Source organism: Schistocerca cancellata, chromosome 3 (assembly GCF_023864275.1).
Source record: "Schistocerca cancellata isolate TAMUIC-IGC-003103 chromosome 3, iqSchCanc2.1, whole genome shotgun sequence".
Classification (NCBI taxonomy): domain Eukaryota; kingdom Metazoa; phylum Arthropoda; class Insecta; order Orthoptera; family Acrididae; genus Schistocerca; species Schistocerca cancellata.
This window is the reverse complement of record NC_064628.1, coordinates 186871885-186897891: the sequence shown is the minus strand read 5'-3', so window position 1 is coordinate 186897891 and position 26007 is coordinate 186871885. Positions and strand designations below refer to the sequence as shown.

The following is a 26007-nucleotide window of genomic DNA, read 5'->3' as shown; positions in this document are numbered from 1 at the left end:
CAGGTAAAACCCTAATGCCATGGGCATCTGCAATTTACAGCTAACATTTAGGCAACCTTTAATTTGTTTCTAACAAGTAAGGATAAACGTTCGTAGGATTTCTAAATTAATTAACTAATTAAACACATTAATTCGTAATTAGCGATTGATCAAAACTTAGTGGTATTTCTAGCAATCGTATGTGTAAATATGTGTATTTGTCAAGATTTCAGTGAAAAATAAGTAAGAGCTTCTAACAGAAGGAATGGGCTGTAAATATTTTTCAGCTTTTTACAATTTCATATCAGTAGAGGATTTATCAACTTGTGCACAGCAAGGTAACAAAGCACTGATTGATCATGTTTTCAGAGGCATTGTTCAGACTGTAATTACTGTTAAATCACTGTTTTACCATAAGAAGGTCAGGGTTTCATGCACTGTCAGTGACTTATCATGTACCTCGCGTGATAAATAAATAAAAACACTTTTCATTTATTAGTAGGCCTACCATCGTCGACTGAGTTAAAGAGTGTCTGTACCTTTTGGCGCAACTGTTGCGTAATCTGCCTCAGGCCGCTACTTGTTGTTTCGTCAACTAACACTGTATCTGATTGTACTGACGTTGTAAAGAAGTTTTGGCCGCACCAATTCTCACCTTTTAAATCCGTCTACAGCCCATCTGTACGTATCATACATGGCTGCGGATTAATATTTCTTTTTTCCAAACCAGTGCACTGAGCAAGAATAAACGGCACTGTAATAGGAAGTTAGATTTCAGTTTGCATACTCTCATAATAGTTTCATCTAGCAGTGTTTGGACAGAGAATCAAATGAAATGAAAAATTTATTGCACATTAAATATTGATAATGGCATAAAGTATTTTCCATAGTTAGTAACTAAATCACATTACATTTTTCTTTGCTGACATTTCTGTCCGTAAAAAGTTAAAATACTTCTCGTTCGTCTCGCAGATTAATACAAAATATTCGTAAATCACTTACCGATATTCATTTCACGTCGTTGCCACCTCTAAACGTTCATAGGAAAAAGCTTTTTCTCTTTGCGATTGCTCAAAGAGTCCGCCACTGGCTTTTAATATCTCTGGTTCCTGTGCTGTCCTGTGTTAGCAAATACTGTAATTGTCGTTCTATGTTGTTTCAGCGTTCACAGATCTCGTTGCTCAAAATGGTTCAAATGGCTCTGAGCACTATGGGATTCAACATCTTAGGTCACAAGTCCCCTAGAACTTAGAACTACTTAAACCTAACTAACCTAAGGACATCACACACACCCATGCCCGAGGCAGGATTCGAACCTGCGACCGTAGCAGTCCCGCGGTTCCGGACTGCAGCGCCAGAACCGCTAGACCACCGCGGCCGGCGATCTCGTTGCTCCCCTCATACTTTCCATATTAGAAAAAAGAAAGCTTTAGAATTTTAATTGCGGGTTGGCATACATTCTTTATTCATTTCCCGGGAAAAATTAAATGGAACTAATTTTTACGCAATAATTACGTATGTCAGGGCAAAGTATCGTCTGACAGATGGGGTCATTAGGAAAGGAGCACAAGCTCAGATTGAGCAAGTATAGAATATGAAATCGTCTGCGTCCTTTCTTCAAGGTATTTGCCTTGAGCGACTGACGCAACCCTAGGAACCCCTAAATTTTTATATATGATAATCAATTAATCTGAACCGTGCTGGCCGCTGCTTATGCCTTGGTTTAAACCTTGACTGTTACTCTGCTTTTGGTTTCCCATGGTTATTGCGGTTATGCCGTGGTTCTTCCTCTTTCTACGTGTGGCAGCAGTGGTGTGTATCGATATTCGCACATTGTACTATTTTTGGTCTGGTGCTTATAGTTTCCGGCTAACCGGTGTGTGGCAGTCGGTTGGTTGCTCAGCGAGGGAATATCCGCACGGGGCAGTCGCCAGGGCTCACTGGCGGTCCCTACGCAGTGTCGGAGTGTGTGGGAGCTGTTCCGATTGCTATGAGATTCGTGGCTCACCGACCCAGGACATCAAAGTTGAGTGGTGTGATTTAATTATCGAAGCCAGTTTGTTCACATTGTGCCGTTGGTTTTCATGGTTGGCTGTTGGGGGTATTCCCGTGAGCAACAGGGAGTGTTCGAGTTTGGTCACCATCCAGTGGAGTTTAACTGTATTTTGGTTACTTGAAGTCTAAGTGCACCAGCGGTATTTTCTGCCTGGTGGCTGTTAGCGTTCTGGTTACCTGCCATGGCAGCTGACGTAAGATTCAGGCAGTATCCTTTCCTCACCATGTTGCTGCTGTCCAACATGTGTGTGTAGTTTTGACAGCTTATGCATACTTAGTTGTGGGCGGATACACCTCTTACGTTTTGGCATTGGAGTTCCTTGTGTACTCGTCTTGTCGGTGGGTCCGTTGACTGTCTCTCGGTTGGGTTGCCGGCGGATCGGATATAGTTGGGCCGACTACCTGTCTTCGCTAAGCGCCGCTGGCGGTACTGCCGTTTCTTATTGGTGTTTGATTGTGTGTTTTAATGGTTCATAGCCGATGGTTTGAATTTTTATGCTTTTAGTTGGGTTTTAAATAATGGGCCTTCAGCTGTCTTAAAATTAAAATTCCTTACTTGCTAAAGTCTTAGATGGTTTGGGCCTCCAGCTTCATTCAGTATATTTTTATTCTGGATAAAGCTTTGCGACTTCTGCCTTTTGAAAATTTATTGTAGTTGTGTTTTTCAATCATGAGCCTACAGCCGCCTTAAAATTTAAATTCCTTACTTGTTAAATCTTAGATTGTTTGGGCCTTCAGCCTCATTTGAAATATTATTTAAGGATAAAACCTTGCGCTTTCTGCGTTTTGAAAATTTATTGTAGCTGTGTTTTAAATCATGAGCCTTTCAGCCATTTAAAAAATTAAAGAGGTTGCGCCCTTAAGCCATAAGACTGTGTGACATATTCAGTCGATAGTTAAGCTCGGAGATTTGCGCTGTAATGTTTGGACGACTAAATAAAGTTATATGTGTTCGAGTGCAACTGACAGGTGCTCATTTTTTGCCCCTTTCTACAAATCCAACTACCTGTTCAGTCCTGCGGATTTAACCAGGTGTTTCATAATCTACACTCCTGGAAATGGAAAAAAGAACACATTGACACCGGTGTGTCAGACCCACCATACTTGCTCCGGACACTGCGAGAGGGCTGTACAAGCAATGATCACACGCACGGCACAGCGGACACACCAGGAACCGCGGTGTTGGCCGTCGAATGGCGCTAGCTGCGCAGCATTTGTGCACCGCCGCCGTCAGTGTCAGCCAGTTTGCCGTGGCATACGGAGCTCCATCGCAGTCTTTAACACTGGTAGCATGCCGCGACAGCGTGGACGTGAACCGTATGTGCAGTTGACGGACTTTGAGCGAGGGCGTATAGTGGGCATGCGGGAGGCCGGGTGGACGTACCGCCGAATTGCTCAACACGTGGGGCGTGAGGTCTCCACAGTACATCGATGTTGTCGCCAGTGGTCGGCGGAAGGTGCACGTGCCCGTCGACCTGGGACCGGACCGCAGCGACGCACGGATGCACGCCAAGACCGTAGGATCCTACGCAGTGCCGTAGGGGACCGCACCGCCACTTCCCAGCAAATTAGGGACACTGTTGCTCCTCGGGTATCGGCGACGACCATTCGCAACCGTCTCCATGAAGCTGGGCTACGGTCCCGCACACCGTTAGGCCGTCTTCCGCTCACGCCCCAACATCGTGCAGCCCGCCTCCAGTGGTGTCGCGACAGGCGTGAATGGAGGGACGAATGGAGACGTGTCGTCTTCAGCGATGAGAGTCGCTTCTGCCCTGGTGCCAATGATGGTCGTATGCGTGTTTGGCGCCGTGCAGGTGAGCGCCACAATCAGGACTGCATACTACCGAGGCACACAGGGCCAACACCCGACATCATGGTGTGGGGAGCGATCTCCTACACTGGCCGTACACCACTGGTGATCGTCGAGGGGACACTGAATAGTGCACGGTACATCCAAACCGTCATCGAACCCATCGTTCTACCATTCCTAGACCGGCAAGGGAACTTGCTGTTCCAACAGGACAATGCACGTCCGCATGTATCCCGTGCCACCCAACGTGCTCTAGAAGGTGTAAGTCAACTACCCTGGCCAGCAAGATCTCCGGATCTGTTCCCCATTGAGCATGTTTGGGACTGGATGAAGCGTCGTCTCACGCGGTCTGCACGTCCAGCACGAACGCTGGTCCAACTGAGGTGCCAGGTGGAAATGGCATGGCAAGCCGTTCCACAGGACTACATCCAGCATCTCCACGATCGTCTCCATGGGAGAATAGCAGCCTGCATTGCTGCGAAAGGTGGATATACACTGTACTAGTGCCGACATTGTGCATGCTCTGTACCCTGTGTCTATGTGCCTGTGGTTCTGTCAGTGTGATCATGTGATGTATCTGACCCCAGGAATGTGTCAATAAAGTTTCCCCTTCCTGGGACAATGAATTCACGGTGTTCTTATTTCAATTTCCAGGAATGTATATAAATGATAGTATCATAATTAAATTATATTATTAAGCTGTAGCTGGCAAATCACAAGTTTTAACCATCGTTATGCGTTTGAAAATATAACAGCACAATTGGGTTAAATGCTTCAGTTGAACGAGCAAGAGGACATCCAACGCGTTTCTGTGATGACATTGCAAGTTTTCAAGGATGACGCAGAAAATCTGACGTATCATTTGACGATAACGAACCCTGGTCTGGAAACAAATGAATCAGAAGTTCCGAAGATAAACGTCCTGAGGGATTACCTCTGTTAGTCATGTAAGAGCACCTACGAATCAATGTTTGTATGATGTAACAAACTGATTTATCATTTATGGGTATGATAACAATATACAGCAGACAAACCTGACCAAAATTTAGGCACAGGGCGAATGCGGTTTGGGATGAGGAATTCCGCTGACCCATATCAGATGGCTTGATCTTCGTACATATATGTGGCTCGACAACCGAGATTTAGTTTGGAACTGTATACTATGACGAGCCTGGACGGTAGTTTGTCTTACACATAAATTGCCTGGATTGCTATTTTGTGAAAACTGTCTTTCAAATAACATGATCCACAAATAATACATATCAAAACAAAACTGTATCGTCCTAAATCCCACTGAGTATGCCTTAAAATAAGAAAAGGCGCAACGCATTTGGGAGAAATAAATTAAAGTCGCAGCAAGAAAAGGCGGTTTTATTTACAAAACAAATAAAGAGATGATAGTATTTATTACTACCACTTACTTTAATTTCGTAGTATTATTAATACTATGTGTGTCCTAGGAATTTTTCCAGCAAACGCCAATGATTCTTATGACAACAGTAGTTTTGATGACTGTGACTAAGATGGGATTCTGTTTCGCCTGCTAGGCGAAGACATAGCACAAGATGAGGAAGAAAATATATATCTTCCATTCATTCCAAAAAAGCGTAATGAGCAGCCAACTGTAAGCTTTTCATTCCCGAAACTTTTCCTCTAAGTAGTGAAAAATTGGCGTTCTTCTTTTCCTGAAACAAGGGTGCCATATGATTGATTTCACCCATAGTCTCTCGTCATATATATACAGGGCTATTACAAATGATTGAAGCGATTTCATAAATTCACTGTAGCTCCATTCATTGACATATGGTCACGAGACACTACAGATACGTAGAAAAACTCATAAAGTTTTGTTCGGCTGAAGCCGCACTTCAGGTTTCTGCCGCCAGAGCGCTCGAGAGCGCAGTGAGGCAAAATGGCGACAGGAGCCGAGAAAGCGTACGTCGTGCTTGAAATGCACTCACATCAGTCTGTCATAACAGTGCAACGACACTTCAGGACGAAGTTCAACAAAGATCCACCAACTGCTAACTCCATTCGGCGATGGTATGCGCAGTTTAAAGCTTCTGGATGCCTCCGTAAGGGGAAATCAACAGGTCGGCCTGCAGTGAGCGAAGAAACGGTTGAACGCGTGCGGGCAAGTTTCACGCGTAGCCCGCGGAAGTGACGAATAAAGCAAGCAGGGAGCTAAACGTACCACAGCCGACGGTTTGGAAAATCTTACGGAAAAGGCTAAAGCAGAAGCCTTACCGTTTACAATTGCTACAAACTGATGGATCGGTCGTGGTGGAGATCATGATCAGCAATTCATGTCATGGCCTCCACGCTCTCCCGACTTAAACCCATGCGATTTATTTCTGTGGGGTTATGTGAAAGATTCAGTGTTTAAACCTCCTCTACCAAGAAACGTGCCAGAACTGCAAGCTCGCATCAACGATGCTTTAGAACTCATTGATGGGGACATTCTATATATATAAAGAAACTGGCACAGTGAATGAATATCAGCTTTCCGGCCAACCTTCGGTGTTAAGCGATGTATCATTGAAAAACTGTGCGCTTTCTCGCTACATTCACCAGGAAAGTCGATACGAAACAGTGTCAGCAGACTGGAATGTCTTACGGTGGTGTTCTGAGAGCCACAAAGAAGCTGAAAATCCATTCGTATCTCATTAAGTTGTGCATTAGCAACGAGAACCTGACAGAGGAAAAACAATACATACTGTGAATGGTTTTTGAGTTTTATTCTCAACAGCGCTCGGTTGTTGAATACGTTTTAGATTCTGATGAAGCATAATCTCATCTAAGTGTCTATTTAAACAGTCAAGACTACAGTTATTGGATTTCAGAAAACCCTCACGTTTTGCATGCTGCGTGAGTTCTTTGGTGGACACATTATTTCACGTGGCGTATGGCCGCCTAGATCCTCAGATCTATCTCTCCGCCAAGTTCTTTCTTTGGAAGCATCTGAAGGATAACGTCTGTAAGAACAAGCGTCACACAGTCAACCAACTGAAGCACAACATCGAAGACAAATACTCCGCATGAGTGTAGCGACCATCCGAAAAGTATCAGCTAAAGGAGAAATGTGTTGAAGCATGTATTGCAGCAAAAGGGGGATATTTCCAGCATATATTGCGAAAAATATATATTTTAAGTATATACGCTGTAAAGTTATTAATAAAGATTTGAATTTTTTGAATTTAGAGGTGCATAACTTCTGGCTCATCCTATATATCCCTGTAAGGCAAACAAACTGAGGTATATTATACAAGGCATGCAACCTACACGAAGGAGAATGCACAAGCTAAAATGCATGTAAATAACACAATGTTAACTAATGATAATCGCATGTCGCTCAATAAACGCACTTCGACGACTTGCGTGTTCTAATCTACTGCAGTTATCCAAATGAGAAAACGGGGACCTTTAATGTAAAATTCGAACCACGTATCGTTCTCGGTTTATTGACCAGGCTGATCGGCTCCTATAGTGGGTGGTGGAACTGGGTGCATCGTGGTCAGGACGGCGGAACACCACCAACCGAGCCAAGGATTGCAGAGGAGTGGTGAGTGGATGCTTATTAGACTCCCAAAGGTGGGACGTCAGAGACAGTATTGGAAAAACATTCTAGTAAACGTGTCCCAGGAATTTTGCAAGCAAACGTCAGTGACCCTTATGACATCAGTACTTTTGATGATTGTGACCAAGTTAGGATTCTGTTTCGCCTGTTAGGCGACGACATAGCATAAGAGGAGGAAGAAAATATATCTATTCCATTCATTCCTAAAAAGCAAAATGAGCAGCCAAGTGTAAGCTTCTAGTAAAATCATTAGACGATCAATTCCAATTACAAAATGATCTAGAGAGAATTTCTGTATGGTGTGAAAAGTGGCAACTGCCACTAAACAAAGGAAAGTGTGAGATCATCCACAGGGGTACTAAAAGAAATCCGATAAATTTTGGGTATACGATAAATCACACAAATCTAAGAGCTGTCAATTTGACTAAATACATAGGAATTACAATTACGAGCAACTTAAATTGGAAAGACCACATAGATAATATTGTGGGGAAGGCGAAACAAAGACTGCGCTTTGTTGGCAGAACACTTAGAAGATGCGACAAACCCACTGAAGAGACAGCCTACATTACACTTGTCCGTTCTCTGCCGGAATATTGCTGAGCGGTGTGGGATCATTACCAGGTAGGTTTGACGGAGGACATTGAAAAAGTGCAAACAAGGGCAGCCCGTTACGTGTTATCAGGCAACAGGAGCGAGAGTGTCCCTGATATGATACGCGAGTTGGGGTGGCAGTCACTGAAACAAAGGCGGTGTTCTTTGCGGCGAGATCTATTTACGAAATTTCAATCACCAACTTTCTCTTCCGAATGCGAAAATATTTTGTTGACACCAACCTGCGTAGGGAGAAATGATCATCGTAATAAAATAAGAGAAATCAGAGCTCGAACGGATGGCTTTAGGTGTTCCTTTTTCCCACGCGCCATTCGAGAGTGGAATGGTAGAAAAGTAGCATAAAAATGGTTCGATGAACCCTCTGCCAGGCACTTAAGTGTGAATTGCAGAGTAACCATGTAGATGTAGATGTATTACTCAAGGTATATACATGATGTCGCTGTTCCAGAATGCCAGCGACCACGGGACATACACAGTGCACGTCCTGTTGTAGAAGGCGCTGCAATCAGTACGCGGCCTGCGACCACGGTAGGCCTCCAAGTGGTGACGTCACCGCCAGTGCCAGGAGTATGGGAACAATGCGTCAAATGTGCTAAGCAACGGCCGCCAACAACTCCGAGTGGGGTTGGATTAGGCATGCGAGATCACGCTGTTAACACCGCGCAGGAGAGGCAGCTCACAACAGCAGGGTCGCTCAAAGCAGAGCCAGACAGAAAGAAGTTGTCACTCAAAGGCGAAAGGAGACTAGTGGCTGCACGTTCCCGGACGGGAACTAGAGACCTCCAGCGTGGGAGGCGGCAGCACTTGAAACAGGTGCTTCAGGTGGCCCGTTGGTTGTAGAGTGGTAAGTCCACAGCTAGCAGGGGCAGAGTTCGGAGAGAGGGACTGTTTGAACCATGTCGGCTCGTAGACTGTTGACCTATGGACTGATGTAAGTCCCTCCTCGACAGTGATGACTTGCAGATTTCAGTGACAGGTATTAAATGGTTCTGGCCCAACCAGCCTTTGATTCTGCATCGGTTCTGAGCATATGAGCCACAAGAGGTCGAGGTATCGCATGGGAGACAAACGGGCCATCGACGCTGCAATGGTTTTGCCTTCCTGCTGCGTCATTGATATTTCCACTCTGGCTGCGTCTTGCGATGTAGTATTCGTCTGGTATCGTAGCACAGTCCTTGTTGTTTCAGCAGGTAACCCGCGATGCAGTAGCTTCTGATCAGCTCTGAGCTGGCACGTTTATGCGGCCCCTTTCATTAGCCGAGAGAGATGTCTTAATTTTTCTTTGGCCGTACCAAGTACATCATTTTACGGCGCAACTCAATACATCGTTGTAAGAAGACTAGATTAAAGGCACACCGAAAATTTCCGCCGTCTGACTGGGATTCAATCCATTATTAAAACAAAAAATAATTTCTCCTTTTCTGAAATCCTTTATGTCTCTCTTTGTTATAAAAATGAAATTTACGGCTCTGCATAAAAGCGAACAATTCTTATATCTTATCTGAATTGTATCACTTGTATAGAAGCTGAAGTTTCAGTTTTTTGTCTTTTTACTGCCTTGATTCTACTTCCAGTGTTGTGAGTTGCATTTAAAATACAGGCAACATAATGGGTAATGCACTAATCATAATTACAAAATAAAAAGTAGAGGGATCAGCAATTTGTAAGATGATCTTAATGTCTAAGATGTAGGAGTACCGAGCTCTTGCTTAGTTTCCAAACTTGTTTTGCTAATTTCATTTTATCTGCTGTTCACGGCGTAATGTTGCTAGTTCACACTTCAGTTCCATTAAACTCAGTGTATCTCACTCTACCACATAGTGTACAAACTGGCCCGTAAGCCACATTAACATACTACTTCTTTCAGCAGGGTATCGCATTTAGGTTGGAGTTACAACTTCTTGTATCTGGTCCTATTGCGTTTCTGTCCTCAGTAGTGACATGTGAATCGTGTACAATTATATCCACGCCATTACATTTAGCGCAAATGAGCGAAACCGCAAAAAGGTTAGAGTCCAACTTTCTGCGCACTGTAATCGTTACATTGACAACTTTATACCATTCTGCCCTAGCATCTGATGCAAGTTGATTGTTCTGGACATTCTTAAGTACTTCATGGAAACCGAAATGAGGGTATTTAGCTTCCATTCAGTTAGGGTCAACTTTTATGAATACGGCAGTTTCAGATCTTCTTGCGTTGCACATTTTGTCTTCGTTTGTTACGTAGTTGTTTTCGAGTACGACGGTTCTGAGAAAGCTGAGCACTGAATGTACAGGGTGACACTTACTGAACTATAAGAAAACAAACATAAATTAGTTACAAACTACAGTGTGAACACACTTTATTCAACATTTAGACATCGCTACAAATAATCGGGCTTAGATTACGTTATGTTCGATATGCCTACCACCATTGGCGATCATGTGGCGTAGACTAAAAGCGAAATTCTGCATGACCGGCTGATGTTTCGGAGTATCGACTCTGTCGATGACCTCCTGAATGGCTGTTTTCAGCTCAGCAATGGTTTTGCGGTTATTGCTGTACATCTTGTCTTTAATATAGCCCCCAAGTATGAGTCGCATGTGTTCAGATCCGGAGAATATGGCACTCAATCGAGGCCCATGCCAGTGGCCTATGGGTACACCAGAGCCAGAATGCGGTCCCTAAAGTGGCGCTCCAGGACATCACTCTCTTGCTTCGATGAGGTCGAGCTCTGACTTGCATGAAACACATTTTGTCGAAATCAGGGTCACTTTGGATTATAGGGATGAACTCATTTTCCAAAAAATTCACGTACCGTTTGGTAGCCACCGTGCCGTCGATGAATATCGCTCCGATTATTCCGTGACTGGACACTCCATACTGCGCAAAGTGCTCGATCGCAAAATGCAGATTCTCACTCCCCCAAATGCAACAATTTTGGTTATTGACGAATCCATCGAAATGAAAGTGGGCTTCGTCGTAAACCAAACTGTGCATGTGCATAGTAATTCCCATCAAAGCCCAATGCCAACTGTGCAGTTTGAAAGTCCTAACGCAAACTGTTGAGAAGTTACGACATTTTTATTTCTTGCAATTGAGTAACTGTCACCCTGTATTTGGCCAACATTTATGCTTGCTACTTGGCTTTCTGGCTGAATTGCTTTTATAACTGTACTTGTCAGTTTGATAAGGCTGAATTTTCATCTTTTAACGGCATTATGTACTAGTAATACTTTGCATATTGCGTCAGTAGCTATTACTCCGATCCCGCCCTCGTCAAAGGATAATGTTAGTGGGCTGTATTTTTCTCTGGAAATATTTCCATGGAATTCAAAATATTCAGTCATTGATAACAGACTTTTGGCTACTGGCACAGGCAGTGGCAAAATGGCAGCTATTTAATACACTTTCGATAAGATAAATTCGTTCGGTAGTTTCACGTTCTGGATCATATCAAGACTTCGCTCAGAATGTAGCTGGATGTTGGACCTATCTCTGTTTAACATCGAATATCGGCGAGCAGTCGTGTATCTTTTGTGGGCCTGACACTAACCCCAAATCTAGCCTAGAATTCATATCTTTGTTGCTCTGCATAATCATTGTTCGTCCAACTGTAACGTTTTTCCGAAGTTCATGACCTTGGGTTTCTTGCAGGCGATCATGTCTCCTGCTGCTTCGCATGTGGTGAGCATTTTTTAGCAGTTTAGATGATTATGACACAGCCTCCCAGCGATTTAAGATTCCATTGGCATGTACTGTAAAACTGTATATATGTTTCTGTATGTACACTTATCTATTTAACGATTTTGTATATGTGCCACGTGTAAAGGAAAATACACTCCTGGAAATTGAAATAAGAACACCGTGAATTCATTGTCCCAGGAAGGGGAAACTTTATTGACACATTCCTGGGGTCAGATACATCACATGATCACACTGACAGAACCACAGGCACATAGATACAGGCAACAGAGCATGCACAATGTCGGCACTAGTACAGTGTATATCCACCTTTTGCAGCAATGCAGGCTGCTATTCTCCCATGGAGACGATCGTAGAGATGCTGGATGTAGTTCTGTGGAACGGCTTGCCATGCCATTTCCACCTGGCGCCTCAGTTGGACCAGCGTTCGTGCTGGACGTGCAGACCGCGTGAGACGACGCTTCATCCAGTCCCAAACATGCTCAATGGGAAACAGATCCGGAGATCTTGCTGGCCAGGGTAGTTGACTTACACCTTCTAGAGCACGTTGGGTGGCACGGGATACATGCGGACGTGCATTGTCCTGTTGGAACAGCAAGTTCCCTTGCCGGTCTAGGAATGGTAGAACGATGGGTTCGATGACGGTTTGGATGTACTGTGCACTATTCAGTGTCCCCTCGACGATCACCAGTGGTGTACGGCCAGTGTAGGAGATCGCTGCCCACACCATGATGCCGGGTGTTGGCCCTGTGTGCCTCGGTCGTATGCAGTCCTGATTGTGGCGCTCACCTGCACGGCGCCAAACACGCATACGACCATCATTGGCACCAAGGCAGAAGCGACTCTCATCGCTGAAGACGACACCTCTCCATTCGTCCCTCCATTCACGCCTGTCGTGACACCACTGGAGGAGGGCTGCACGATGTTGGGGCGTGAGCGGAAGACGGCCTAACGGTGTGCGGGACCGTAGCCCAGCTTCATGGAGACGGTTGCGAATGGTCCACGCCGATACCCCAGGAGCAACAGTGTCCCTAATTTGCTGGGAAGTGGCGGTGCGGTCCCCTACGGCACTGCGTAGGATCCTACGGTCTTGGCGTGCATCCGTGCGTCGCTGCGGTCCGGTCCCAGGTCGACGGGCACGTGCACCTTCCGCCGACCACTGGCGACAACATCGATGTACTGTGGAGACCTCACGCCCCACGTGTTGAGCAATTCGGCGGTACGTCCACCCGGCCTCCCGCATGCCCACTATACGGCCTCGCTCAAAGTCCGTCAACTGCACATACGGTTCACGTCCACGCTGTCGCGGCATGCTACCAGTGTTAAAGACTGCGATGGAGCTCCGTATGCCACGGCAAACTGCTGACACTGACGGCGGCGGTGCACAAATGCTGCGCAGCTAGCGCCATTCGACGGCCAACACCGCGGTTCCTGGTGTGTCCGCTGTGCCGTGCGTGTGATCATTGCTTGTACAGCCCTCTCGCAGTGTCCGGAGCAAGTATGGTGGGTCTGACACACCGGTGTCAATGTGTTCTTTTTTCCATTTCCAGGAGTGTATATTACAGTTCGAATCATACACTCCTGCAGCAGCGTGCTGCAGCGCGTGCAGCAGCATCGTACTATTATTTGAGATGCCTCGATATAGAAGAAGATATAGACGTTCGCGTCTAACTGTTTATAAGGCCTTAGAAGATCTTGAGGTCAAAGTTGCTAACAAAGGAGCACAAGTTATTTTGCAAGGTCCATCTGTGTTTTGTGGGTGCATTATTAATTTTACACTTACCCAATTAGATACACATCAAGCTGGCAATGGTTGGATTACAGTTGCTGTTGTTCGTTATAATGGCAATACAGTGAATAAAGTTACTGGTTTGGAAGCATTTAATGCAAGAGATGTTATAGCCTATCGCACTTTTCATGTTGGAGAAGTTTTTAATAGAGACTTGGGCGTGTCTTACTTCATATCTAACCAGGCATTTTCGTTCAGAACAAGAAATCATCGTAAAATAAGTGAACAGGAGAGTGTTTGTCTGTGGATGAAAGGTGCTGGAAGATGTGCTAAAGTACAAGTCACTGGAGATGTAACACATTATTATAGAAATTAAAATAAAAATTCTCTTATCCTTTCCCATAATCCTTTATTAAAAAAAAATTATAATTAAAAAATACTGATCGCGGAGGTACGCTCCTGTAAACGGGGGCCATAGAGTGAGAACAGTTTTTTGTCGCGCAGAGCATGACATCACCACTGTCTGACATCACCAATGCCCAAGGTCGGCCTTGCGTAAGCGCTGGCCGTGCGCCAAAGCTCAATCGCGTACACATTGACACCGGTGTGTCAGACCCACCATACTTGCTCCGGACAATGCGAGAGGGCTGTACAAGCAATGATCACACGCACGGCACAGCGGACACACCAGGAACCGCGGTGTTGGCCGTCGAATGGCGCTAGCTGCGCAGCATTTGTGCACCGCCGCCGTCAGTGTCAGCCAGTTTGCCGTAGCATACGGAGCTCCATCGCAGTTTTTAACACTGGTAGCATGCCGCGACAGCGTGGACGTGAACCGTATGTGCAGTTGACGGACTTTGAGCGAGGGCGTATAGTGGGCATGCGGGAGGCCGGGTGGACGTACCGCCGAATTGCTCAACACGTGGGGCGTGAGGTCTCCACAGTACATCGATGTTGTCGCCAGTGGTCGGCGGAAGGAGCACGTGCCCGTCGACCTGGGCCCGGACCGCAGCGACGCACGGATGCACGCCAAGACCGTAGGATCCTACGCAGTGCCGTAGGGGACCGCACCGCCACTTCCCAGCAAATTAGGGACACTGTTGCTCCTGGGGTATCGGCGAGGACCATTCGCAACCGTCTCCATGAAGCTGGGCTACGGTCCCGCACACCGTTAGGCCGTCTTCCGCTCACGCCCCAACATCGTGCAGCCCGCCTCCAGTGGTGTCGCGACAGGCGTGAATGGAGGGACGAATGGAGACGTGTCGTCTTCAGCGATGAGAGTCGCTTCTGCCTTGGAGCCAATGATGGTCGTATGCGTGTTTGGCGCCGTGCAGGTGAGCGCCACAATCAGGACTGCATACGACTGAGGCACACAGGGCCAACACCCGGCATCATGGTGTGGGCAGCGATCTCCTACACTGGCCGTACACCACTGGTGATCGTCGAGGGGACACTGAATAGTGCACGGTACATCCAAACCGTCATCGAACCCTTCGTTCTACCATTCCTAGACCGGCAAGGGAACTTGCTGTTCCAACAGGACAATGCACGTCCGCATGTATCCCGTGCCACCCAACGTGCTCTAGAAGGTGTAAGTCAACTACCCTGGCCAGCAAGATCTCCGGATCTGTCCCCCATTGAACATGTTTGGGACTGGATGAAGCGTCGTCTCACGCGGTCTGCACGTCCAGCACGAACGCTGGTCCAACTGAGGCGCCAGGTGGAAATGGCATGGCAAACCGTTCCACAGGACTACATCCAGCATCTCTACGATCGTCTCCATGGGAGAATAGCAGCCTGCATTGCTGCGAAAGGTGGATATACACTGTACTAGTGCCGACATTGTGCATGCTCTGTTGCCTGTGTCTATGTGCCTGTGGTTCTGTCAGTGTGATCATGTGATGTATCTGACCCCAGGAATGTGTCAATAAAGGTTCCCCTTCCTGGGACAATGAATTCACGGTGTTCTTATTTCAATTTCCAGGAGTGTATATATACACTGAAGAACCGAAGAAACTGGTAAGGCATGCGTATTCAAATACAGGCAGAATACGACACTGCGGTCAGCAACGCCTGTATAAGACAACAAGTGCCTGGCGCCGTTGTTAGATAGGTTACTGCTGTTACAATGGCAGGTTGTCAAGATTTAAGTGAGGTTGAACTTAATGCTATAGTCGGCGCACGAGTGGTGGAACACAGCATCTCCAAGGTAGCGATGAAGTGGGGATTTTAGCGTATCACCATTTCACAAGTGTACCGTAAATATCAGGAATCCGGTACAACATCAGATCTCCGACATCGCTGTAGCCGGAAGACGATCCTGCAAGAACTGGACCAATGACGACTATAGAGAATTGTTTAACGCGACAGAAGTGCAACCCTTCCGCAGACTGCTGCAGATTTCAATACTGGGCCATCGATAAGTGTCAGCGTAGGAACCATTAAATGAAACATCATCGACACGGTCTTTCGGAGGGGAAGTCCCACTTGTGTACCCTTGATGACTGAACGACAGAAAGATTTACGCCTCGCCTGGACTCGTCAACAACGACACATTCTAGAGCACGTTGGGTGGCACGGGATACATGCGGACGTGCATTGTCCTGTTGGAACAGCAAGTTCCCTTGCCGGTCTAGGAATGGTAGAACGATGGGTTCGATGACGGTTTGGATGTACCGTGCACTATTCAGTGTCCCCTCGACGATCACCAGTGGTGTACGGCCAGTGTAGGAGATCGCTCCCCACACCATGATGCCGGGTGTTGGCCCTGTGTGCCTCGGTCGTATGCAGTCCTGATTGTGGCGCTCACCTGCACGGCGCCAAACACGCATACGACCATCATTGGCACCAAGGCAGAAGCGACTCTCATCGCTGAAGACGACACGTCTCCATTCGTCCCTCCATTCACGCCTGTCGCGACACCACTGGAGGCGGGCTGCACGATGTTGGGGCGTGAGCGGAAGACGGCCTAACGGTGTGCGGGACCGTAGCCCAGCTTCATGGAGACGGTTGCGAATGGTCCTCGCCGATACCCCAGGAGCAACAGTGTCCCTAATTTGCTGGGAAGTGGCGGTGCGGCCCCTACGGCACTGCGTAGGATCCTACGGTCTTGGCTTGCATCCGTGCGTCGCTGCGGTCCGGTCCCAGGTCGACGGGCACGTGCACCTTCCGCCGACCACTGGCGACAACATCGATGTACTGTGGAGACCTCACGCACCACGTGTTGAGCAATTCGGCGGTACGTCCACCCGGCCTCCCGCATGCCCACTATACGCCCTCGCTCAAAGTGCGTCAACTGTACATACGGTTCACGTCCACGCTGTCGCGGCATGCTACCAGTGTTAAAGACTGCGATGGAGCTCCGTAAGCCACGGCAAACTGGCTGACACTGACGGCGGCGGTGCACAAATGCTGCGCAGCTAGCGCCATTCGACGGCCAACACCGCGGTTCCTGGTGTGTCCGCTGTGCCGTGCGTGTGATCATTGCTTGTACAGCCCTCTCGCAGTGTCCGGAGCAAGTATGGTGGGTCTGACACACCGGTGTCAATGTGTTCTTTTTTCCATTTCCAGGAGTGTATTTCGAGAACATTGCAGGAAATCATCTGAAGATGCAGCTAAAATACGTCAAACAGTCAATAATCCGAAGCAATCACATTAAGAGTGCGCTACTGCATCGTGATCTAGTCTCGCAGCAAATGAGGATACTATTAAGTCAAAACAGAGGCTGTGAATTTTACTGTTCTACATACTTACAAGTGGAAATTAATCGACATTGTTCTGTGCATCTGGCTGTGTATTATTTTCAAAGATCAGACTAAACAGTGTGACAGTCTAAGCTTCTGATATCTTATACTGGATGAAAAATAACAAATTGACGGCTCTCTATTCCAACACACATATAGGCAGTCGTCATTGCTAAATACCCTGGCGGATAAAAATCGCAACACTAAGAAGGAGTTGCGCGATTCAAACGAAAGTTGGAAAGCTTGTAACCTCCCCCTCACTTACCGACCTTAATGACCGTGAAAAATGAAACCGCGTGTACCTAATGGGAATTTTGGAAAAGCAATCGTCACCGAAGTTAACCTGTCGGTAAAGAGGGAGGAAAGGGTTACATCTAAATGAAAGGAAATGTGCTAATGAAACTGGTGGAAATTAATTTTGAAAAGGGGTAAAGTTAATAAAGAAAGTAAATGTGCAGCCGTTACGTTAACAATTAACTAGCAGTAATTAGGTATTTGAGATTTGGGGGAAATCACGGTCGCCAGTCCTAAGGACAATTACTATAGTAACTGAAAAAGAAAGGTTATTACACATATAATTAGCACTAGAAGCGTGGCAACTGAAGGTTGACACGTGTAGTGTGAAAACTGAAAGTTTGTCAGAAGTAATAAATTTCGCTACACCCTGACTTAATTTAGCAAAAGAATTAATAAAACCGGAAAATCGAAAGTTAATTTAGCGACTGAAGTTAATAGTGAGCTTTCTTTCTGAAGCACATCGAAATTCAGTAAAATACGGTTAGTCTTGGACTACTTCAACAATCATTTCAAAAACTACTTGAATCTACGCAATTTAGAAATAAGAGATTTAACTTTGAACTTGAATTAAATGATTCTGAACAATTAACAATAGTAAAATTTAGTATGTACCAAGCTGAGCTGCAGTCACAGGTAAGCTAAAATATGGTAATAAAACTCGCACTCTTAATTTGTGCTTGTGTAATCTAAATAGTGTAGCCAGCTATAAATACTTTAACCGAATTTTGAAATTAAAGCAGTGAAAACGAGTTAGCTATATTACTTTAATGCTGGCGTTTGAATTTCAACGACACTCGGGTTCATTTCGGAAAAGGAAGGGACTCTGCTTGGTAATGCAATTGGGACAATGAGCAACAAACGTTCATGCTAAGTTGCTGTAATTATAGTGACGAAAATGGAACAGTTTGAAAAGCTGAGGTCTCCCATACAGTTCTAAAACTTTACGTGCGTCCAGTCTTCCTTGTCGGTTGATTGAAGGTTTGAAGCCGTCGGTCGAGGAGGTGGCGACAGTCACTCATTGTCGGCCGTCGCTGTTGCAGAAGCTGGATGTTGGCGCGCCTTCTTCTCGACACGGTCACCAGACGAAACGGGCTCTTGATGTGCGCTAGTTAATGTTTCCCGTCCGCGACACCATGTCAGAAACTATCATCGCAAGTCGATCGCAATTACATGCTGCCAAACCCCGAAAGCGCGGCAACTCGCGGGAGCGTCACACAACACACCTGCTCCACTCGCTACTCCAGCCAGACTCCCTCTGCTCAGCCCGCGCTCCACGCGGCAGAGTTAACACTACCAAAGATCCTACACACTTTGATTCTTCACACGACCTATCGATGTAATCGTTCGATAGCAGTTTTCCCTAGGCAAGACCCAGCGTAAAAATACAAATAATATTTACGAAACAAACCAATTATACATCGACATAAATGTATAAATATATATATATATATACAAACAGTAAAACAATTACAATATACAAAGAGACAGAAATGTCATATCTTGAGGTAACAAAGCAAGGAAAAAAAATAATAGTACAATAGATGGAAATAGGAGGATATGCATTTCCGGCGTTACAAGCTTGTACATATGTTTCTACATCTGAAAGATGATAAGCATTCAGACTTCGCTCCCGTTCCGTACGAGTGGTGCTAGTAGCGCAGCTATGAGGACGCAAGCCAGGTTTGCTCTACCACACGCTGTGACGGCCGTGAGCGCCATGACAACAGGAGCACTCTCGTGGCTATCCCACACACTCTGACAGCAAATGCATATGTCAGTCTGGTGAATCGACCTGTTGTGCTGCCATTCATGAACAAAATTCCTGGATGTGTTTAGTGACAGGATAACGTTCGCCAACGTACGGCTATTGTAACCCAACATGCTCTACCGAGTGTCGACATGTCGCCTTGGCCTGCTCGATTGTCAGATCTGTCTTCATTCGAGTACACACAGGACATCATAGGACGCAAACACCAACGCCATCTACAAACAGCATTAATTGTCCCTGTATTGACCAACCAAGTGCAACAGGCACGCAACTCCACCCCACAAACTGACATATGGCAACTGTACACACAACATTCTGGTGGTTACACCTATTATAAATGTACAAGCTTTTCAAATTTGCAATGGATTACTTCACGCTTACATTAACCTGTGTTCTGGCAATGTTAATCCCTTAAATATGTTACCTAGACAAATGTATTCCCGGGATTTCATTGCTCTACATTAATTACTTTTTGGTATTGCGATTTTTTTCGTCAGTGTGTTAACTAACCCGACACATCCAGACCTGATTACTGAAGGATGTTGTTGCCATTTTCAAAGAAATGTGAGGAGAGAATGTAAACTCTGAAATTCGCCAGAAACCCCTGCACGTCATTTACTATTGAAATGTGGCATCAAATATTAGGTCAGTTGAATTACGCCGATCTAAAAGTGCTTTCGACGCACGCAGAAGGAATGAACATTGAGGGTAACAAGACACAAGAATCGTACACCTCCGTGTGGGAGGCAAGCCAACACGACTTCAGCACAATCAGAAAAAGACAATAGCAGAATGTCCACTGCAATAAGCACACAGTAACGTCATGAGACATAATAGTCCCACGCTTTACAATAGAATGACTCATTTTACAGCCTGTATGCTATGTAAAAGGAATTAGAAGTACTGGAAGCTGTGGCAACTGCCCATTTCAGTTTGAGCATTAGTAGATTCCGCTGTGATAATGAAAGTGAATATCCGTCAAATCTTCATATGGAAGGGAATCCAGTATGAATTAACTATGTGATACACGACACAACAAAATGGAGTGGGTGAATGCATTAATAGGACCATTATAAAAAAGGCTTGCTGCACGTTGTTGAAAAGCTAACTTGAAAAATCTTTTTGGTCACAAGCAGTAAAGACCTCTGTTTGCTTGATGAAAAGAACACCTGCATGTGCTTTAAAAACGACAGTTCCTTCTATTCTGTGCTAAGGTGAAATGCTAAAATTTCCGAAATTGGAAGTGTTTGGTTGCGTAGCATATTTATGACTCCCTGCAGATGTGATAGATGGAAAGTTTGATTCTAAAATGAAGAAGAGTTTCATGGTAGGATATTGTGTGAACATTTTTCGGGAAGACATCAACTTTGATGAAAGTCGTCTTGATTTTAATAATGAAGATTGCTCCTCTTGTAATGAAGAAACAAATGATAGTGTTACCATTAATAAAGAAACTGAGAATGCCTACAAAAGTATTCCATATTAAGTGAAAATAAAGCTGAAGGAGCTAAACCTTCTGAAGTCCGCAGAAGGGCAAGAGAAACGTCTGTAGTGGAGAGAAGACCATGTGGTATTGGCATTAAATGCTGAAATGTACGTGGAGGTTATTCCGAAGACTTTCAGTGACATTTACAGCAGATCAGATAAAGAAGACATCCTTCACTCTGCACCAGAAGACATGCAACCAACAGACGAAGAAATGTGAATTACCTGAAAAAAGTAAGGCCACTAGCAATAAATGAGATTTTGAAATGAAACACGATGATGTAAGCAGCATTAATAGTTGGATCCGTAAAACTAGACTACTTGCTCAAGGTTGGTCTCAGAGAAAAGTTTTACTTATAATGGAACAAATGCTCCTGAAAGAACATTGCCTGCTGTTATGAATCATGAAAAATTGATTGTAAATCAAAGGATAAAAGAAGTGCTTTCCTTCATGGAAATTAAGGTCTAAAAATTTACATAAAGATTCCAGGAGATTTTAATGTAGAATGAGGTACTGTAGGTAAGCTAAACATAACAGTTTTTTATTTAACCCTCGTAATACCAAGGGCAGGGGCGAGGACCGCATTTCGTGCCCAGCTTTTGAAAAAGTTCTAATATATGTTTTTATATTTTCAAACTTTGATAGAAATATTTATTCTTACATGAATTCTTCTACCAGATTTCAGTAATGTTTCAAATTTTTTTCAATTAAACTTAGTTCAGGAATTTGTGTCTTAGTAGTAGACATCAGTTTTCACAGTGAATGTCATATTCAATATTTTCAGGCTCAGAACATTACTTAGACATTAAAGTTTCTTTAAAAAGCATGTCATGGCTGAAATTCAACAGCAGTTAACGAAATTCGCATCTTTAAAAAAATTGTGGTGGTCGTAGAACAGTGAGTAGTACATGTTGTTGAAAGTTCATTGATGTTACTAAGAGTGTGCTAAACTATACTTCCAGTACCTGGACTTTACTTGCACATCAGTATCTTTTTAAAAAGTATGTTGTTAATAGAAGTCAATAATAATCAACAAACAACTTTTTTTTTAGATTTTGTTTTAGTGTGGGCATAAAGGAACTTCCCCTCACGCCCCCCCCCCCCCCATTTGGTAATGTGCATTATGAAAAGTGCATCGGTATTTGCTAGGAATAAAGTAAGATTCAAGACCTTGGAATTTAATGTTTGACACGTTTGTTACAAAGTAAGGTTTTGTTCAAAGTAGTGCTGATGGATGTCTATACAATTATGGAAACTTAAATACTAAATTTTATGTTATTTTAGGTAATGGGAAGATGAAAATTGAAGAATTAAAATCAGCTTTTAGAAGGTAACTTTAAAATCAAAGATTTGGAATGGGAATTAAGACAGGTAAGAGGGAGTATAAATTAATTTTGAGTCAAAAAACTTATTTGAAATATCTGTTAAAGAGGTTTGGTATGAATGAATGCAATCAATAGAACTGAATTTTATAGAAGTGAAGGGTGATAAGAGATTGCATGAGGAAGTGTCTTACAGAGAATCTATAAGATGTTTGCTTTATGTAAATCAAAAAACATGGCCTGATGTAAGTTATGCTACCAATTACTTCAGTAGTTATCAAAGCAGTTCAAAGGCATCATATTGGAAAGTTTCACACAGAATACTGCGATACATAAACGCGAATGTAGATAATGGAATACTTAATCAAATAGGAGACAACAACGAAACTAAAGTAGCTAATGTTGATGCTTATTGAGCCAGTAGTTCAGATAGAAAATCAACATCAGGTTATGCTATCAGGATGTTCGGTAATACTGTAAGTTGGGGAGCTAAACAGCAGAGTATTGTAATATTGTTTTCTACAGAACGAAAAGTTTTATCATTTGCAACTTGTTTTGCACAATATATGTGATTTGAGAAGCTGGTTCAAGACCTAAAAACTTAGAAAATCGAAAAAAACTGCAATTTCTCAAGACAATTACGCTTGTATTGTCTATCTTTGTAAATGGGACCATAATATATTTAAACACGTACATGTTAGGACCTATGTTTCAGAAGGAAAATAGACATAAAGTACGTTGCTACAGAAAATCAGTTAGCTGCCATTTTTACAAAATCCTTGTGCAAACAAACATTTGAAAACTTGCCACAACGACTTGGAATATAAAAAAATTTCGACCAGCATTATATAGAATTTAGGTGGCGTGAATGATGATAATTCTAAATCGAGCTCATTTTCATCTCTTAGAAATGCATTAATGTTGATGTGGAGAGTCTTTAACATGTTCTACTCGGAGTATATGCTTACAAATATGTTGTTGTAATGTTCATCAAATATTTTATGGTTTCTTTATTTTATTCAGTGAACAAATCGGTTAAAAACAAACGTTTGGTTGCAACCGCACTCTGCTAACAGTTTACTCACAAGATCCTATTATTGGAATAGTTTTGTTAAATACGAAGCGGTAAAGGAGATTGAAGTGACAGTACATTTATCTTGTTGTTGTTGTTGTGGTCTTCAGTCCTGAGACTGGTTTCAGGCAGCTCTCCATGCTACTCTATCCTGTGCAAGCTTCTTCATCTCCCAGTACCTAGTGCAGCCTACATCCTTCTGAATCTGCTTAGTGTATTCATCTCTTGGTCTCCCTCTACGATTTTTACACTCCACGCTGCCCTCCAATACTAAATTGGTGATCCCTCGATGTCTCAGAACATGTCCTACCAACCGATCCCTTCTTCTTGTCAAGTTGTGCCACAAACTCCTCTTCTCCCCAATTCTGTTCAGTACTTCCCCATTAGTTATGTGATCTACCCATCTAATTTTCAGCATCCTTCTGTAGCACCACATTTCGATAGCTTCTATTCTCTTCTTGTCTAAACTATTTATCGTCCACGTTTCACTTCCATACATGGCTACCCTCCATACAAATACTTTCAGAAACGACTTCCTGTCACTGAAATCTATACTCGATGTTACCAAATTTCTCTTCTTCAGAAACGCTTTCCTTGCCATTGACATTCTACAATTTATATCCTCTCTACTTCGACCATCATCAGTTATTTTGCTCCCCAAATAGCAAAACTCCTTTACTACTTCTAGTGTCTCATTTCCTAATCTAATTCCCTCAGCATCACCCAACTTAATTTGACTATATTCCATGATCCTCGTTAAACTTTTGTTGATATTCATCTTATACCCCCCTTTCAAGACACTGTCCATTCCGTTCAACTGCTCTTCCAAGTCCTTTGCTGTCTCTGACAGAATTACAATGTCATCAGCGAACCTCAAAGTTTTTATTTCTTCTCGAACTTTTCTTTTGTTTCCTTTATTGCTTGCTCAATATACAGATTGAATAACATCGGGGATAGGCTACAACTGTGTCTCACTCCCTTCCCAACCACTGCTTCCCCTTCATGCCCCTCGACTCTTATAACTGCCATCTGCTTTCTGTACAAATTGTAACTAGCCTTTCGCTCTCTGTATTTTCCCCCTACACCTTTAGAATTTGAGAGAGAGTATTCCAATCAACATTGTCAAAAGCTTTCTCTAAGTCTAGAAATGCTAGAAACGAAGGTTTGCCTTTCCTTAATTAACTGAAGAAACAGCAAAAAGGTGGGAATATAAGGAGATGGGACCTGGATAAACTGACTAATCCAGAGGCTGTAGAGAGTTTCGGAGAGCATAAGGGAACAATTGACAGGAATGGGGGAAAGAAGTACACTAGAAGAAGAATGGGTAGCTTTGAGGGATGAAGTAATGAAGGCAGCAGACGGTCAGGTAGGTAAAAAGGCGAGGGCTGGTAGAAATCCTTGGGTAACAGAAGAAATTTTGAATCTAATTGATGAAAGGAGAAAATATAAAAATGCAATAAATGAAGCAGGCAAAAAGGAATACAAAGGTCTCAAAAATGAGATCGACAGGAAATGCAAAATGGCAAAGCAGGGATGGCTAGAGGACAAATGTAAGGATGTAGAGGCCTATCTCACTAGGGGTAAGATAGATACTGCGTACAGGAAAATTAAAGAGACCTTTGGAGAAAAGAGAAAACTTGTATGAATATCAAGAGCTCAGATGGAAACCCAGTTCTAAGCAAAGAAGGGAAAGCAGAAAGGTGGGAGGAGTATATAGAGGGTCTATACACGGGCGATATTCTTGAGGACAATATTATGGAAATGGAAGAGGATGTAGGTGAAGATGAAATGGGAGATACGATACTGTGTGAAGAGTTTGACAGAGCACTGAAGGACCTTAGTCGAAACGAGGCCCCGGGAGTAGACAACATTCCATTAGAACTACTGACGTCCTTGGGAGAGCCAGTCCTGACAAAACTCTACCATCTGGTGAGAAAGATGTATGACACAGGCGAAATACCCCCAGACTTCAAGCAGAAGATAATAAGTCCAATCCCAAAGAAAGCAGGTGTTGACAGATGTGAAAATTACCGAACTATCAGTTTAATAAGTCACAGCTCCAAAATACTAAGACGAATTCTTTACAGACGAATGGAAAACCTGGTAGAAGTCGACCTCGGGGAAGATCTGTTGGGATTCCGTAGAAATGTTGGAACATGTGAGGCAATACTGACCTTACGACTTATCTTAGAAGAAAGATTAAGGAAAGGAAAACCTACGTTTCTAGCATTTGTAGACTTAGAGAAAGCTTTCGACAATGCTGACTGGAACACTCTCTTTGAAATTCTGAAGTTGGCAGGGGTCAAACATTGGGAGCGATAGGCTATTTAGAAATTGTACAGAAACCACATGACAGATAGAAGAGTCGAGGGGCATGAAAGGGAAGCGGTGGTTGGGAAGGGAGTAAGACAGAGTTGTAGCCTATCCCCGATGTTATTCAAAAATGGCTCTGAGCACTATGGGACTCAACTGCTGAGGTCATTAGTCCCCTAGAACTTAGAACTAGTTAAACCTAACTAACCTAAGGACATCACAAACATCCATGCCCGAGGCAGGATTCGAACCTGCGACCGTAGCGGTCTTGCGGTTCCAGACTGCAGCGCCTTTAACCGCACGGCCACTTCAGCCGGCTGATGTTATTCAATCTGTGTGGTGAACAAGCAGTAAAGGAAACAAAAGAAAATTAGGAATAGGAATTAAAATCCATGGCGAAGAAGTAAAAACTTTGAGGTTAGCCAATGACATTGTAATATCTGTCGGAGACAGCAAAGGACCTGGAAGACCAGTTGAACGGAATGGACAGTGTCTTGAGAGGAGGATATAAGATGAATATCAACAAAAGCAAAGAGAAGATAATGGAATGTAGTCA

The 26007-nt window shown here is 44.1% G+C and overlaps 1 protein-coding gene across 1 annotated transcript in view; it reads left to right on the top strand.

The window, feature by feature from the left end:
* The window catches only part of LOC126176192 (organic cation transporter 1-like), a 180318-nt gene that overhangs the window by 103925 nt on the left and 50386 nt on the right, over nt 1-26007 (top strand). The window contains exon 5 of the mRNA XM_049923336.1: nt 22029-22074. Within this exon, the coding sequence (XP_049779293.1) occupies nt 22029-22074 (46 nt within the window). The remainder of the gene's footprint in view (nt 1-22028; nt 22075-26007) is intronic.